Below are 14,425 nucleotides of genomic sequence, written 5' to 3' on the forward strand. Positions count from 1 at the left end.
GTAATTCGAATGCCCCAAGAAACCTCTGACTTCTTTCTTGTTTATTTCAGTACCCAGATTTACAGTTTCAATTGATTCCTCATGCGGCTGTATAGTCTTTTCTTCTTGCAGTAGTCGGGCAAGTTCTCCAGGGACTTCACAATCTTCCTCGCTTCCATCCTCGACTTGGTAGATAGGATTTTCAAAGTCATAATGAACAGTAGCAGAGTCATTACCAACAGGATCCAGAGTGGATATGGATCGGCAAATTGTTACGTGAGTGTGTGCAAGAAACATAGCTTGTTTGAAAAATGACAGGAAAGATAAAGAGCGCAATATTTGAATGCAAAAAGTCCATTGATTTATTGAATATGAATATGCTTATGAAAATGACAAAACCCTTGAAATTAGCTATTATGCCCCGGGTATAGACACAATGCTTTTGAAATACTAAAATAGCAATAACAATTACTCCCGACTAAGGGAAATCGGGATAGTGTCTTTAGCCTTCCAATTATTGAGTCCGTCACCAATTGTTGGGTAGACCCAGCTATCCAGGTCGCAATCGCTGTCAGCATCCTCTATAGCATTAAGAGTTTTGTCATGATTAGGCAGAGGAGCAGTGATGACCTTAGGAGTCTCAGGCGGATCCAATTCAAATTCTCCGGCGTCGATCATATCCTGAATTTTATTCTTCAACGACCAACAATCGTTCGTATTATGCCCGGGGCTATCGGAGTGATACGCACACCTGGCGTCGGGATTATAACTAGGAGAAGTAGTGTTGGGTTTTGCAGGAGGATCTCTGAGGGTAATTAAATTTGCTTTTAGCATACCCTGCAGTGCTTGTGCTAAAGTCATATTGATCTTCGTAAACTGCCTTCTTCCCGGGTTAATGTGCCTCACAGATTTCTTGTCTTTTTTCTTCTCGAGCAAGAGAGCCTTCAGTTTTTCCTGCCCCTTGGATAAGTTCAAGATCATCTCCTGGAGTTGAGCATTCTGAGCATGGAGATCTTTGACAGTCTGTCTGAGGTCCATTTTTCTGTTTGCATGAAAACCGTGAGAACATTGATCCCTTTAGAACACCTGTTATGCAATGTTATGCTATGCAATGTACGAAATGTTTTCAAGGACTTTTGGAATTTAACTTTGCATAAACTACCAAAAAAAGGAAACTTTTTTTTTTTTTTTTTTTTTTTTTTTTTTTACAAAATAGAGCAAAGTTAAATCCCTAAGTCCTCGAAATGGTTAGTTCAATGTTATGATGTCATGATGTTAGGATGTTAAGATGTTATGATGTTATGAGGTTAAATAAATAACAAGCACAAGAAGTCACACAACCATCATTCCTAGGTTTTAAGGCTTGCATGAGTTCCATAGGTAATTACCCTCCCCACTGAAGTTTGGTTGGTCCAACCTGTCCTAGAATAGTAACCGGGTTCTAGAAGGATCTCAGATCATCGACCTTTCTTTAAGTCCACTTCAGTGCAACGCCAAGTGGTTGACCAAAGCTTCCCTAAAGTCCAATCTCAAAGAGTGTAGTATCGAGTCTCAACCAACCCCAGTCGGAACCGAAGTCAGTTATCTCACTACTTTCTAATGGCTAGGATGAGTCAATTAGGGTTCTAAAGGTCTGGTTAATGCTTTGATGACACCACGCGAATGCCAAATTTTTCCTCAAGTAAACATGAGGAACATCAGGACATCCAAAGTGTCACATTAACCGTAGCCATCATTTTAACCATTCCAGTATACGCCGGATAGTCGCGATGATCTATTGCTACTTACCTAAGGTACACTAGATCCGGGTGTAGGATCTTTCACTCAAGCATAAAATACCCTCAAAAGAAGGAACAGTTTAAAACATAAATGATTTTTAAGGTGACCTCTCTTTGTAAATCCCCAGCAGAGTCGCCAGTTCTGTCATACGGTGAACTGACTTGGGGTATTTTGCTTTTTATCGCAATGTCGCGGATAGCAAGAGTCGCCACCGACTTTTCTTTTATCCAATAAGGAAAGGTGGAAAAGAACAGGAAAGACCTTAATTTAGATTCTTAGGTTCGGGAGGTACATTATACAAAGGGAAGGTGTTAGCACTCTTTGTATCCATGGTTATCCATGGGCTCTTAATTGCTCAATCATTTATGTTTTTTCTAGCTTGAAAAAGTGGTTGAGAAATGTGTAGGAAATGTTTTGAAAAGGAGAATTTAACTTTGTAATGATTCTCGTATGAATGTATACAAAGTGGTTATCTCGTTTAGTTTTGAAAATAGTTTAGAAAAATATAACTCGGCAATGATTCTAGTGCGAACGTATGCCAAGTGGTGATTTTCTAATGGAGGTTTTGAAAGGTGTAAGGTGTGAAAAGTAGTTTTAAATTATGAATAAGCAATTAAGAGTTATACCTATCCGAGGTCTTTCCGGGCATTTCCTATCCTTATGAGGGTAAGACTGTCCTTACTATTGAGAAGTAAGTAGTTTTATCCTTTGGATGTAAAAGGGACATCGTAGGGTCATCGATTGGTCATCGAAAGCAACAGTTGTGAGGATACCTTAGCATTCGAAGGGACGATCATCATTTAACCGTAAGCTACACCGAAGGGTCATCGAGGGACGAAATCATATATTCGAAGGCAACATCCGAGGGACTATGATTTATTTTATAGGGACATGATGATTTAATCGAGGGGTCTTTGCTAAGTGTATCCCCACATTCGCGGGACATGACCATTATACTGTAATCGTAGGGTAACAAAAAGAGGTCCAAAATCACATGTTTAAAGGTCATATTTTAAAGTCAATTAGGTGATTAGGATGAATCTCCACATTAAAATCAATACATTAAAATTAATACATTAAAATTAATACATTAAAATTAATTAAGCAATTTAGGGTGGATCTTCATAAGGGTATCCCACAAATAAAGTGGAAGGCCTAAACAACACTCTTTTCCTGGGATATGTGAACCTTTACAAAATTCAGCAAACGGGTTAGAATACCAATCAGGGTGCAATCGAGGATTACACCGCAAAAGAAAACACAGCAGCATGAATGTCAGGCAAAACAATGCATAATTAACATAGAATAGATCAGGTTACGCATAGGACATAACAAATATCAACGGCTATCCCGTTCGCCTCTGCCTCGCCTAGCGAGGGCCTAGCGAATGCTCGCTACATGCTCGCTTAGCGATGTGCTAGCGAGCGGCTGCGGGTTTTGAATTTCAGAACAGTATGATCTCAGCATGCTGCATGCCTTATTGCATTCAATTACAGAAATAATATGGTTAAACACTCAGGATATTCAGGCATACTGGAATTCACATGCAAAGTCTAATTACATATCCAAAAATTAAATCATGATGCATTATGTATTTAGAGATTTACAAATTGGAAGCATAAAACCATAATGATACACAAACCTGTTTGCAATGGAGTGGTAATGCTGAATTGGCAAGTCACTTTTGGTATCGGGTTGAGTTGGGCGACGGTAACTTCAGTGCGGATGAGCGGCCGTCAGGGTTTCTTCACTCCGACTTCTCTGGGCTACTCTCCGGGGTTGCTATGCCAGGGTTTCTGGCCGTCTCCGTCTCGGTTTTTCCTTCTTCGTCCCCTCCCTTTCATGACTGAAGGCTTGGCTATTTATAGTGCTCTTGTTATGACCTAATGGGCTCAGAATGAAGCCCAAAATTTTCTGTTGTCTGTCAGCTTCGCTAGGCGAGCGTGTAGCGAACGTGTAGCGAACGTTCGCTAGGCGAGCGTGTAGCGAACGTGTAGCGAACGTTCGCTAGGCGAGCGTGTAGCGAACAGGCCAGTTTGGGCCATTTTCTGGATTGGGCCATTCGTGAGCTGGGCCTTTGTTCCTTTAAGATCAGTGTCATAAAAATGAGTTGGAATGCCCTGAAAAATGTCTTAAAATATTAATGGGCAAATTTTGGGGTATGACACTTACTATTCAAGAAAATATAATACCATGTTGGAGAAAATAAAATACCTTATGTTTAAAGGGAGATGCTCAAAGAACTCAAGTGAAAATTCAAGATAACTCGAGCAAAGTAATCCAAAATTCTAAAATCATAGCAACACGAAATTGACTAACCCACAAAGCTCTCTCTCTCTCTCTATCTATCTCTATCTCTATCTATCTATCTATCTATCTATCTATCTATCTATCTATCTATCTATCTATCTATCTCCCTCCCTCCCTCTCTCTCTCTCACTCTCTCTCTTTCATTGCACTAGAGAAATAAAGAAGAAATCAGGAAAATGAAATAAAATCTCAAGTTCCCATTTTATAAACACAATGAGCATCAAAATTAACAATTATGATACACTAGAAGGCCAAAATTCACATCCAACAATCCAAATGAATTTGAAAAATAACTACAAATAAGATGGTATAGGCGCGTAATCTTTCTACTCTACGTGAATGGGGAACATGGAGGTTATCACCGTAATAACGATATGCATGCACAAAGTGAGTTTTATGTGTGTGTTCCCAAGGCCAACTACTCTCAACACCTCCATGAAATTCCATTTCACCGATGTACAATCTCAACGGACAACTTATTTTGATGGTTCACATTTCTATACCGGTCTCACTGATTTTTACATAAACACTCGCTTCATAGCTAATAGTAAGGTCTTAAGGAAATTTTGTTTCGGCGCATGATCAATGGCCCAATGAAGGACAACCCAGTCTAATATGGTAGAATCAATCACTAATGACTAGGTAGACCTTCATCTAAAGGCTCTGTATAGAAATGCGTCCCTCCTTTCATCTATATCGTTGATCTGCATCCAACAATTCTCAATACTCTACACCAGACGAAGCGAAGAAAATTATAATCATATCCTCTCTATATGTATTCTTAAGTCACATCCAAGTATACTTTCACTCTTATTTGCAAAGTTCAACCTCATTCATATACTGACTTGAGCATTGTCGGTCCTGGCTTTTTAGAGGCTTAGTGCAAATAATAAAAATTGACTCCTAATAAAAAACTAAGCAACTAACTTTGAATTTTTATTTTCTTTTTTGGTGTTCTATTTTTCCCATTAGTTTTAGAGAGAGAGAGAGAGAGAGAGAGAGAGAGGAGAGGGAGGAAAGTCAATGTGTCATACTCAAAAGGAAGGGCATTGGATGTTGTTGTCACTGAAGCTGCGGCGGCATGGTGAGGTGGCTGACGCGTTGGAGGCGAAGGTTTGACAGTGAAGGGCTAAAAATGATATAGATATGTGAAAACATATTGAGGAAGGAGATGTGAATTTTATATTGGCATCGATATACTCAAATCAAATCAATGTATTAAGTTAGAGAGTGTTTAAGATCCACTTCCAGAAATGATTATGAATTATATTTAATCATTAAAATTTTATAATAAACTATATGGACATATGATGAATTTTTAAATATTTAATTATAAATAGTATTAAAACTTATACATATAATTTAAAAAAAAATTAAAATTATAATAAATAATCATCGAGAACAAAGCTTGACTTAATGGTCCATTATCAATTTCAAAAGATTATATCGAAAAATCATTTGTTATTGAAGATATAGAATAAAATTAATACATTAAAATTTGTAAAATTATAAAATGAAAATATAACAAGTCAAGAACAAATATTTACTTGAGATACCATTAAAAATCTTGAGAGTCCATTATAATTTTTAAAAAATTATATCAAAAAGTCATTCGTAATTGGAGATATAAAATAAAGGAAAAAGTTAAATTATACTCCAACAGGAGTTGAACTGGAGATCTTTTCATTCAAACAAAAACTAATTAGCCACTTAGTTATTACAGGTCAAATATCAAATGTTTAGCAAATATGATATATATTATTTATTAATTATTATAATTCTTATCAAATTTTTTTAGGCTCTGGATCGGCTTACACAATTCCAATGGAGCATCTAACATGACACCCACCAATTAAACCTGACCCCTCCCCCTCTCCTTTGGAGCGAAATGACCTTGATACCCTTGTAAGAATTCCAGAAAATTTGAAATTTTCAGTTTCGTACTAGAAATTTTAAGCGGATACCGAAAATTTTGTGAATTTACATGTTTTTACCGCTGTTTTAAGACAAGTACTGAAAATTTCAAATTTCTGAAAGGCATGTACCAGAAATTTCAAAATTTCCAGAAGATTTTTACCGAAAATCATGAAAAATGGTTTAAAATCCTGAAAATTTTGAATTTCTGGTGTATCGGAAATTGCAAATTATGCCAAATTTTCGGTATACTCTAAGAATTCTCAAAAACATGAAATTTCAATTTTTTTGGTGCAACGGCCTGCATAAATTGTTCGATTAAAAAGTCATCACATATAATAGATACATATTTACCATAAAAGTCGTTCTACATACAAGATTCCAAAACTACTTAGGATGATTTCCTAACTTCATCTTCCTGGTGTTTAATTTGTCATGCATATGTTGATTCTCATGCTTTTGCATCTTTAGTACAATTCTGTCTCCAACGGTCAGTGACGGGTGGCAATGGACTATCATGTTTCAATTTTACCTGAACCCAATGATTGTTATTGACAAGACCAACAATAATTATTTTATGTCTGCTCGTATACATAGATGGAGCCAATGTAAGAGGAAAAAATGTAATGTTAAGTCTCTTTGACAGGGAGACAAATACGACATTGTACTTACTAGAAATAGGGTAAATCATATTAGGAATCGTCATCAATTTTCTAGATCTTGCAGACCCAAGTGTTCTTCTTTTAAGTCATTTCTAACTTCAGAGACCGTGTCATAGAACAAATTGGAAAAAACTTAGGGTGTTGATGAACTTGAGTATCAACTGCGTCCGGACCAATGACCATGACTCCTCGCCCCATCAAAGTAAAACTGCAATAGCCCGAAAACCACAATTTCCATCGCCACCCACATCAATAATTTCATCAACGTATGGACGTAAGAAACAAGGAAATTGAGACAAGTAAAGATGCCTCGAAGACGCAGTGGCCGATTGACTTTGACATGACAGACTTGAAGGCTGACTTCCTGTTAGTTTTGTACATGATCTCTTTGTAGTTTGAATCCTCTGTGATCCCTCTCCATACTCCCACTGTGAATGATCACGATGTATATCACTCTCTTCACCATTTCTGCTCTTTTTAACTCTCCTCGTGTACTTCACAGGCGGTGGACACATCGAAGTTGTGGATGGACGTGTTAGTTCCCTAACATTTTTCTTCAACACCCTCTAGCCTACAATATCCAAAGAATTGAAATATGTCTTCAACTCTTCACACTCTGCTTCTAAATCCAGCTTTGTACCAGTATCTTCATGATTGACACCATGCTCTTCAATGTGTAATTTTTTTCAAAAAAAGATGAATTGGATCTAGAGGAACAAATTTACCTTGTATTTGAAAACCGACAAAGTTGACAAGCACAAGGTTACCCATGTGTTATTTTAATGAAGCAACCACAAGCGTTTTTGTTTGTACCAACAAATATTTACCCTTTCTAGTTCATTCCCTATATGATGTATACACTGCCTTGAAACAAAACTGTGCAAGTTGGTATAGAATGAAGTGCTATACCGATACTAAATGTAGGCAATACTTTTTTGGAAAGAGACTTTGATTGAACCAGGCAGTAACTTCAACATGGTGTTCACAACATCCCTACTTCGGCATAAATCTCTTCGATTTATAGTCAACATGTTTTTTAGTCTCCAATGAGCATACTCCATCATGTTCGTTGTTGTGTTACCTAAATGAGTGATTCTGTTAGTCCAAGTTGTAACAAACCTTTCTTTATAAGGTCTCAACCATGTTTCAATCACATATTTAACAAACAACAAAATATCAGCACAAACAGTCTCAAAGGGCTCCAAGTGTGCGACAAACTCAGTTTCACTATTAACATACATGATGTTGTTCCATAGATCACGATGCAAATAATCAAAAGTCTAATAAATCAATGTCGAAATGATATCAAGGCATGATCATGATTCACATTATCTATTTTTCTTGTATGTACAATCAAAAATCAACACCAAATGAAATATATTCAACAACTTCACTGAATCAGGATGTGTCGATAAGATATCAGTAACAACACTTGAGTCTTCCTTATTTCTTGTCCAGCACATATATTTCTCTATGAATAAGACTCAACAACATTTGCATTTTCTTCAATGAACCTCTCTTTCTCGCATTGTATGTAGCTTTAGCTTTATACACTTGGGTAACACTGGTGAGGTTTCCAGGATCTTTATCTTTCAAGGCATAAACATTGTACCTTTGAGCCATGTTGTACTTCGTCATGTCATTCACAAACTGTCTATCATGAACTTTTAGACGACCCAATATGTCATGGCCATCTAAATCCTCAGATAGTTTATAATTGTGAAACCAACACCTAACCATCACATTCCAACAACTACCACTCGGCGCAGGTCTCATCCTGAAATGACATTTCACTTTCATACTATAAGTGCCTTTTGAGGATTTACTGCTTTTAGATGTATTCTTCCTTTTATAATTACCTTCTCTCTCACAATCCAAAATCAATTTATCTTTCCTACCTCGCTGACCATTTGCAGTACCAGAACGAACAGTCACAATTATAATACCATGTTGTTTGCTAATATTTTGTGTCCAGACTAATACTTCAGATCGGGACTCAAATATCGATCATTTATATCACAGAAAAAGTATACTATCAATATCATATAAAGACAAGAAAATATTTAATTTAAACTTATTACATGAAAAAATATATTTTGTCTGTGGTGAAGAACTGTATATAACCACTACACGAATCTATAGACGACCAAAATAAAGTATTTTTTGAAATTTCTGCTCTGTTAATGAAAATTTTAAATATACTCAAAATTTTCGATATACCAGAAATTTGGAAATTTCCGGTACTCGTTGTCTGTCCAAATTTTTTTTGAGAATTTCTGGTATTATATATATCAGATTTTTAAAAAATTTTGATATTTTTATCGGAGTTTTTAAAATTTTCGGTATGAATGCGTGAATTGTGAAAAATAAAAATAGAAATGAGTACCGGAAATTTTAAATTAACTACTAAAAATTTTGTTTTAGTAAGTTTGAAAAGGTAAAAATTATAAAAAAAAAGAAGATTTAAAATATAAATATTAACAAAAGTATTTTGAAAATATTAAAAAATTGAGGGTGGCGGGAAGAATTCTTGTCCAAGGCTGGTCTTAAACTTGAACTTTGAGTGTTAATCTTTTTGTTACTACCCCACCAGAAAATCATAAACACCACATCGGAAACATCACACCGGTAGTCATATTCAAGTTGAATATATAAAGGCTTCTTAGTGACTTCAAACTTCAAGAATTCAACCGAGCATCCATTTCTGTTTCAGTACCAAGTTCAAATATTTTTCTTTTATCCCTTTCTTTGAACCCTTGTTTTTCCTTTTTCTATTGAATATATAAAGGCTTCTTAGTGACTTCAAACTTCGAGAATTTGTCTTTGTATGTTCAATTACCAAAATTTTGTTTACATATATTGAATAATCTTGTAATGACCGACAATGTTGTTAATTAGGTAGAAATATCAGTTATAGTTAGTTAAAAAAATTGTCCAGTAGAAATTAAGAAAAGGCTTTACATCAATTCAATACATGTATGGGCAAAAATAGCAAATGTTACACTTTGTTTCTTAAAATAGTAAGCTGGCTTTTGGCCACTAGGGAGGATTGGAATAAACATTTGGAACCAGTTCTGTCTATATTAATTAATTCACATCAAATATATTTCAAGTCTTGTATTCTATAGACAATTTCATTTTCATTCAGCATTTGTTGTCTGTTGTTACATTATTGATCCATACATTTTCTTAGAAATAGTTCCCTAATTACTCTTATATTGACAATGTAAACAAAACTTTATCTCATTAGTCTATTTTAAACTAGACAAGCATATTTATTCATTACAATGAAGAGTCATTTTTTAAGTAACCTATTGTGTGACAAATTCTGGTTTTGGTTTCTCTCTTTATTACACTCTTTAGGTGAGAATGTGTTATGACAATTCCTCTTTTTGGGTCCTTTTACAGCTGTCTTCCTATTGTTAAAATCCAAATCTTGTTTGTTTTTTTCTTCACATTCCTTACCCTTTGCACATTAGATGTCTAGTGTTTTCACACTCTCTTCAATTATGCACTTCCCCACCCCACCCTACACCAACCTGTAACAATGTCTCCTAATACTTGTGAAGAATTGCCAACACTAATGTTACATATTGGTGTAGTTGATGTGACCACTCTCAGCACATGCTACTTATGCAGGAGGATCAAACAAGTAATTAAACTATAAGTATATGTATAAGTAAAAATAAATGTACTCTCTATACGTATATTATGTTGTATATTAGTTGTCTCAAGTTTTTAGAGGCTATGTGTAGATTAATCGCACTTTTACTATGTCAGAATAAATAGAGACATTGTTTAACTATAGTTTAACTGTCTTAAATATTTTATGAAGCTCTATTTAACTACAATTTAAATGTGAAATTTTTTTGCCCATGTGCAGTAGTCCACCCTCAGAGACGACCCTGATTGCATAGTGACCCTCTATCGGAAACTGGACAGACACATATAAATGAAGGGATGGTGTTTGATATCTTTTTCTATTTCATGATGGTTATATCAGAGTTTATTGAAGGATAGTACTGTCATTGCACACCCAACAGACACATGAACATGCCTGCAACAGTTGGAAAAAAGTGATAAAGAGGAGTTTCTCATTATTTGTTAAATTGCTATGCTTTTATCTTCATGAGCAGTGCTAACTAATCATATAAGGATTTTGAACGAGATTCAAGAAATATGAATGATTGCAATTGCAAAAGGAAAGAATCTTGATAACTGTGCACTTTTTTCTAGTGATGAAATCTATCTACATTCATGATTTTGGTAACTGGTAGTATTATTAAGAATGTTTGCTGGTTTCAAGGCTATTCAATCTGAGTTTAATGACTGCACTGCCCTTTGTTCCCATGCACCAACCTCTTACAAAACGGTGCATCTTGTCTTTTTATTACTAACTTCTAAACAAATGAGTAAGTGGTTAACTTGAATCTCAATCTGAATCTGCATATTATTATTTGTTTATCAGAGCTGTGATTCATCTAATTATTTTTGGCATTTGCTTTGACTAGTTATGCAAAATAAGAATAAAATTTTATGACAAGTTCAGAAAATTGTCCAATATTTTTGGCAAAGTCTAAGTTTGAGTTGTGCATTCACATTACTTAAATAATTTATTGAAAGCTTATCTTAGGGTTCACTATTTCAGATCACAGATATTGAAGTTGAGTCTTTTGTTATTGTTAAATGGCCAAGAAGAAGAAGAGTTGGTTTAATCTGGTGAAGAGGCTTTTCATATGGGACACACATTCCACACAAGAGAAGGTAAAAACTAAATTAATTTTTTCTTTGTAAGATTCTGTTTATTCTAATGAGAAAGAAAAACTTGATTTCAGAAAGAGAAAAGAAGAAAATGGATATTTGGAAAGCTAAAAACCAACAAGTTACCTTCAATTACAGCTCCACCAACAACATCAAATGAAGCAGAGGTGGAGGAAAAGAGAAAGCATTCTCAAGTTGTTATGCTTAACGAAGTTTCACAATCTGCTTATCAAAAAAATCAAGATAGCTCAGAAGAATCTGAACCTGTTAAAACTAGGACTGGTGTTCCTCAATCAATATATCTGTGCCAGAGAGAGATTCAAGAATTTGCAGCCATCAAAATTCAAACTGCCTTTAGGGGCTACCTCGTGAGTCTGTCCAATCTGTTTTGTTTAGCCTTTAATCCTTCTTACTTAACCTTTACTACTAAAGTTTTTACTCATGGATCTGGATTAGTCTTTTTGTAGAAGTAATTGAATTATGAATCTTTAGAAAGAGGTTATATATCAAATGCGTCCTTGATGTCCTTAACCCCTTAACCATCTAGTGATTTCTCAATTGAGAAAATTGTAAGAGAAAAATGTTTTTAAGGGTGTGCCAAACGGACTACCGGATATATCCCAAAATTGTCACAGTTAAACGGACTACAGCACATGTCGTAAAATTGCCACAGTTAAACTGGGATTAAACAGAACCTCATAAAATATTTGTCACAGTTAAAGTATAGCAAAATAACACTCTTATTTGTTTTGCTCAGTTGAACCACTGCAGAGGGCCTGAAAAAACTTAAGATGGTCGGCCTTGGATGTGATGGCAATTAATATGTATAAACTTAGTGATAGTATTCTCTTGTTGATTACAGGCAAAGAAGGCTTTGAGGGCATTGAAAGGAATAGTGAAACTTCAAGCTATCATTCGTGGGAGAGCAGTGAGACGACAAGCTATGAGTACTCTCAAGAGCTTGCAGTCTATTGTAAGTATTCAATCAAAGATATGTGCAAGGAGACTCCAAATGGTTGAAGGAAGATGGGATTCTGTTGAAGATGAAGAGATTCATTATTCTAAAGACAAGATCATTAAGGTGAGCATATACATTCCAAATATCAATTGTTTTTTTTAACTTTTACACTTGAACACTTTATGATTTGAAACATGAGTTTTCAAATTTTTAGATGGACTCCAACAGTGAAAGAAAGTGGGATGACAGCACTTTATTGAAGGAAGAGGTAGATGCTTTTTGCATGATCAAGAAAGAAGCCATTATTAAGAGAGAAAGAATAAAAGAATACACATTTAATCATAGAGTAAGCTCCTAACTCTTTCATGTCATAAACCGTTAGATTCGTTTTTCCAAGCAGTTTCTCAAATATATATATATATTGGTAGATAAGTTCAAATAATTGTTTCAAACATGTTGAACTAATTTGCACAAACCCCTCAGAGGTCAGCGGAGTCAGAAAGAACTAAAGTGAATGGAAGATGGAGGTACTGGCTAGAGCAATGGGTAGATACACAGCTTTCTAAAAGCAAAGAACTTGAAGATATAGACTCCGTTTTCAGCTCACATTCTAGGACAGGTGAAGAATTTAGCGGAAAACAACTAAATTTAAGAAATACTACTCAGAGACAAAATTCAAATCAACTAGAAGGAACGGATTCGCCAGTAGTTTTATCAAGAAAAACTTTTCCTCACAGGAGACAAAGTTCTATAGGAGAAGAGCAATCATTTTCAAGCTCCCCTGCAACTCCGGCATACATGGCTGCTACTGAATCAGCAAGAGCAAAAGCAAGATCAACAAGCTCACCAAAAGCAAGGTCATGGAATTATGACATCAACTCGGATAGCTATTTATCACCTTGCAAGAAAAAGCTATCGATTGTTTCATCGGTTAACAGTGAAGTGGTTAATAATGGTGGTAGAATGGGGAAGCTTAGTGGTTGTAACCAACAAAGGTCTCCAAGGTTGAAGGGTATTTCAGTGCCTATAAAATCAAGCAGAAGTATAAAGGATCTTAGCATTAATTCAGATTGCTCATTGTCTAATTGGGATAGACAAAGTTCCTTTAAATGAACATAATGATGCTGATATCTTATACTAGTTCAAGTACAAAGATTGTTTGTAACTATGTATGATGTATATTCTATGTGGTTGAATATTTATTTTGGTTCAGAATTAAACACTAGTGTGCCAGAAATTAACTAGTTGATTTCTTCATTGATTTGGTGATTAGTTGTATGTTTTAAGAAGCCATATTAGACTCAATTTTTAAAAGTCTATTTTATTTTGTGTGATGCTTAAGTATTAACATGAATTTTCAAGCCCCGCTCTAAATAAAATTTATTTGTTCTATTGTTAAAAGTCTATTTTTAAAATTTATTTTGTGTTTTAATAATATTATTAATGCGGTAATATCTGCAGCAAACATTAGACCGACCGCAATTGCGATAATGATTTATAATCACCCATGTGTCCACATTTGTAATTACATATGACAATCTTGTCCACATTAATTCAGTTCTTCTTCCAAATATTAAATTTTCATAACTAATGAATTTTTTTACATTATCCATCCCAACCTTCTTCAAAACTAATGAATTTTTTACATTATCCATCTCTTAACTGTATACATCAAAGTCTTCTCAATTGATATTCAATTTGTAAACGCAATGTGAATAAACATTCACGATAAAATGACAACATTGACAATAATTGCAACTAGAGTCGTCAAAATCGTGTCGAAACACCTTCTTTGCCTTTACTCAATAGTCCAATGATTCTTGATCAGATTGAAGGTAGAGAAAAATAAGAAAGGGGAGTTTGAATTGTTTTCACAATAACTAAAAACTTTTGCAACACCACACACACGAAAGTAAATGCTAACAACACAAGAAACTTATTCTGGTTCGCTTGAAAATCAAGGCTACTCCAGTCCACCCGACTAAGGTGATTTCGCCTTCAATAAGGACTTAATCCAATAATCTCAATAGATTACAAAAACGTCTAAGAGTTCAACAACCTC

The 14,425-nt window shown here is 35.0% G+C and overlaps 1 protein-coding gene across 1 annotated transcript; it reads left to right on the plus strand.

Annotated features, from left to right (window-relative positions):
* Positions 1 to 10,103: 10,103 nt before the first annotated feature.
* LOC127106167 (protein IQ-DOMAIN 11) lies at positions 10,104 to 13,624 on the plus strand. Its single transcript, XM_051043455.1, has 7 exons — positions 10,104 to 10,296; positions 10,528 to 11,056; positions 11,293 to 11,408; positions 11,480 to 11,773; positions 12,268 to 12,486; positions 12,578 to 12,709; positions 12,847 to 13,624. The coding sequence occupies exons 3-7, from the start codon at positions 11,331 to 11,333 to the stop codon at positions 13,474 to 13,476; spliced, it is 1,353 nt and encodes a 450-aa protein (XP_050899412.1). The 5' UTR covers positions 10,104 to 10,296; positions 10,528 to 11,056; positions 11,293 to 11,330; the 3' UTR covers positions 13,477 to 13,624.
* The last annotated feature ends 801 nt before the right edge of the window (positions 13,625 to 14,425 follow it).

This window comes from Lathyrus oleraceus, chromosome 7, assembly GCF_024323335.1.
Source record: "Lathyrus oleraceus cultivar Zhongwan6 chromosome 7, CAAS_Psat_ZW6_1.0, whole genome shotgun sequence".
In the NCBI taxonomy this organism is placed as follows: Eukaryota; Viridiplantae; Streptophyta; class Magnoliopsida; order Fabales; family Fabaceae; genus Lathyrus; species Lathyrus oleraceus.

What these genes read in the sequence shown, in the direction of transcription:
- LOC127106167 (XM_051043455.1), top strand. Translation starts at nt 11,331, where the DNA reads ATGGCCAAGAAGAAGAAGAGTTGGTTTAATCTGGTGAAGAGGCTTTTC. An exon ending in CACATTCCACACAAGAGAAG is followed by an intron (nt 11,409 to 11,479) that starts GTAAAAACTAAA and finishes ACTTGATTTCAG; the next exon opens with AAAGAGAAAAGAAGAAAATG. An exon ending in CTAAAGACAAGATCATTAAG is followed by an intron (nt 12,487 to 12,577) that starts GTGAGCATATAC and finishes TCAAATTTTTAG; the next exon opens with ATGGACTCCAACAGTGAAAG.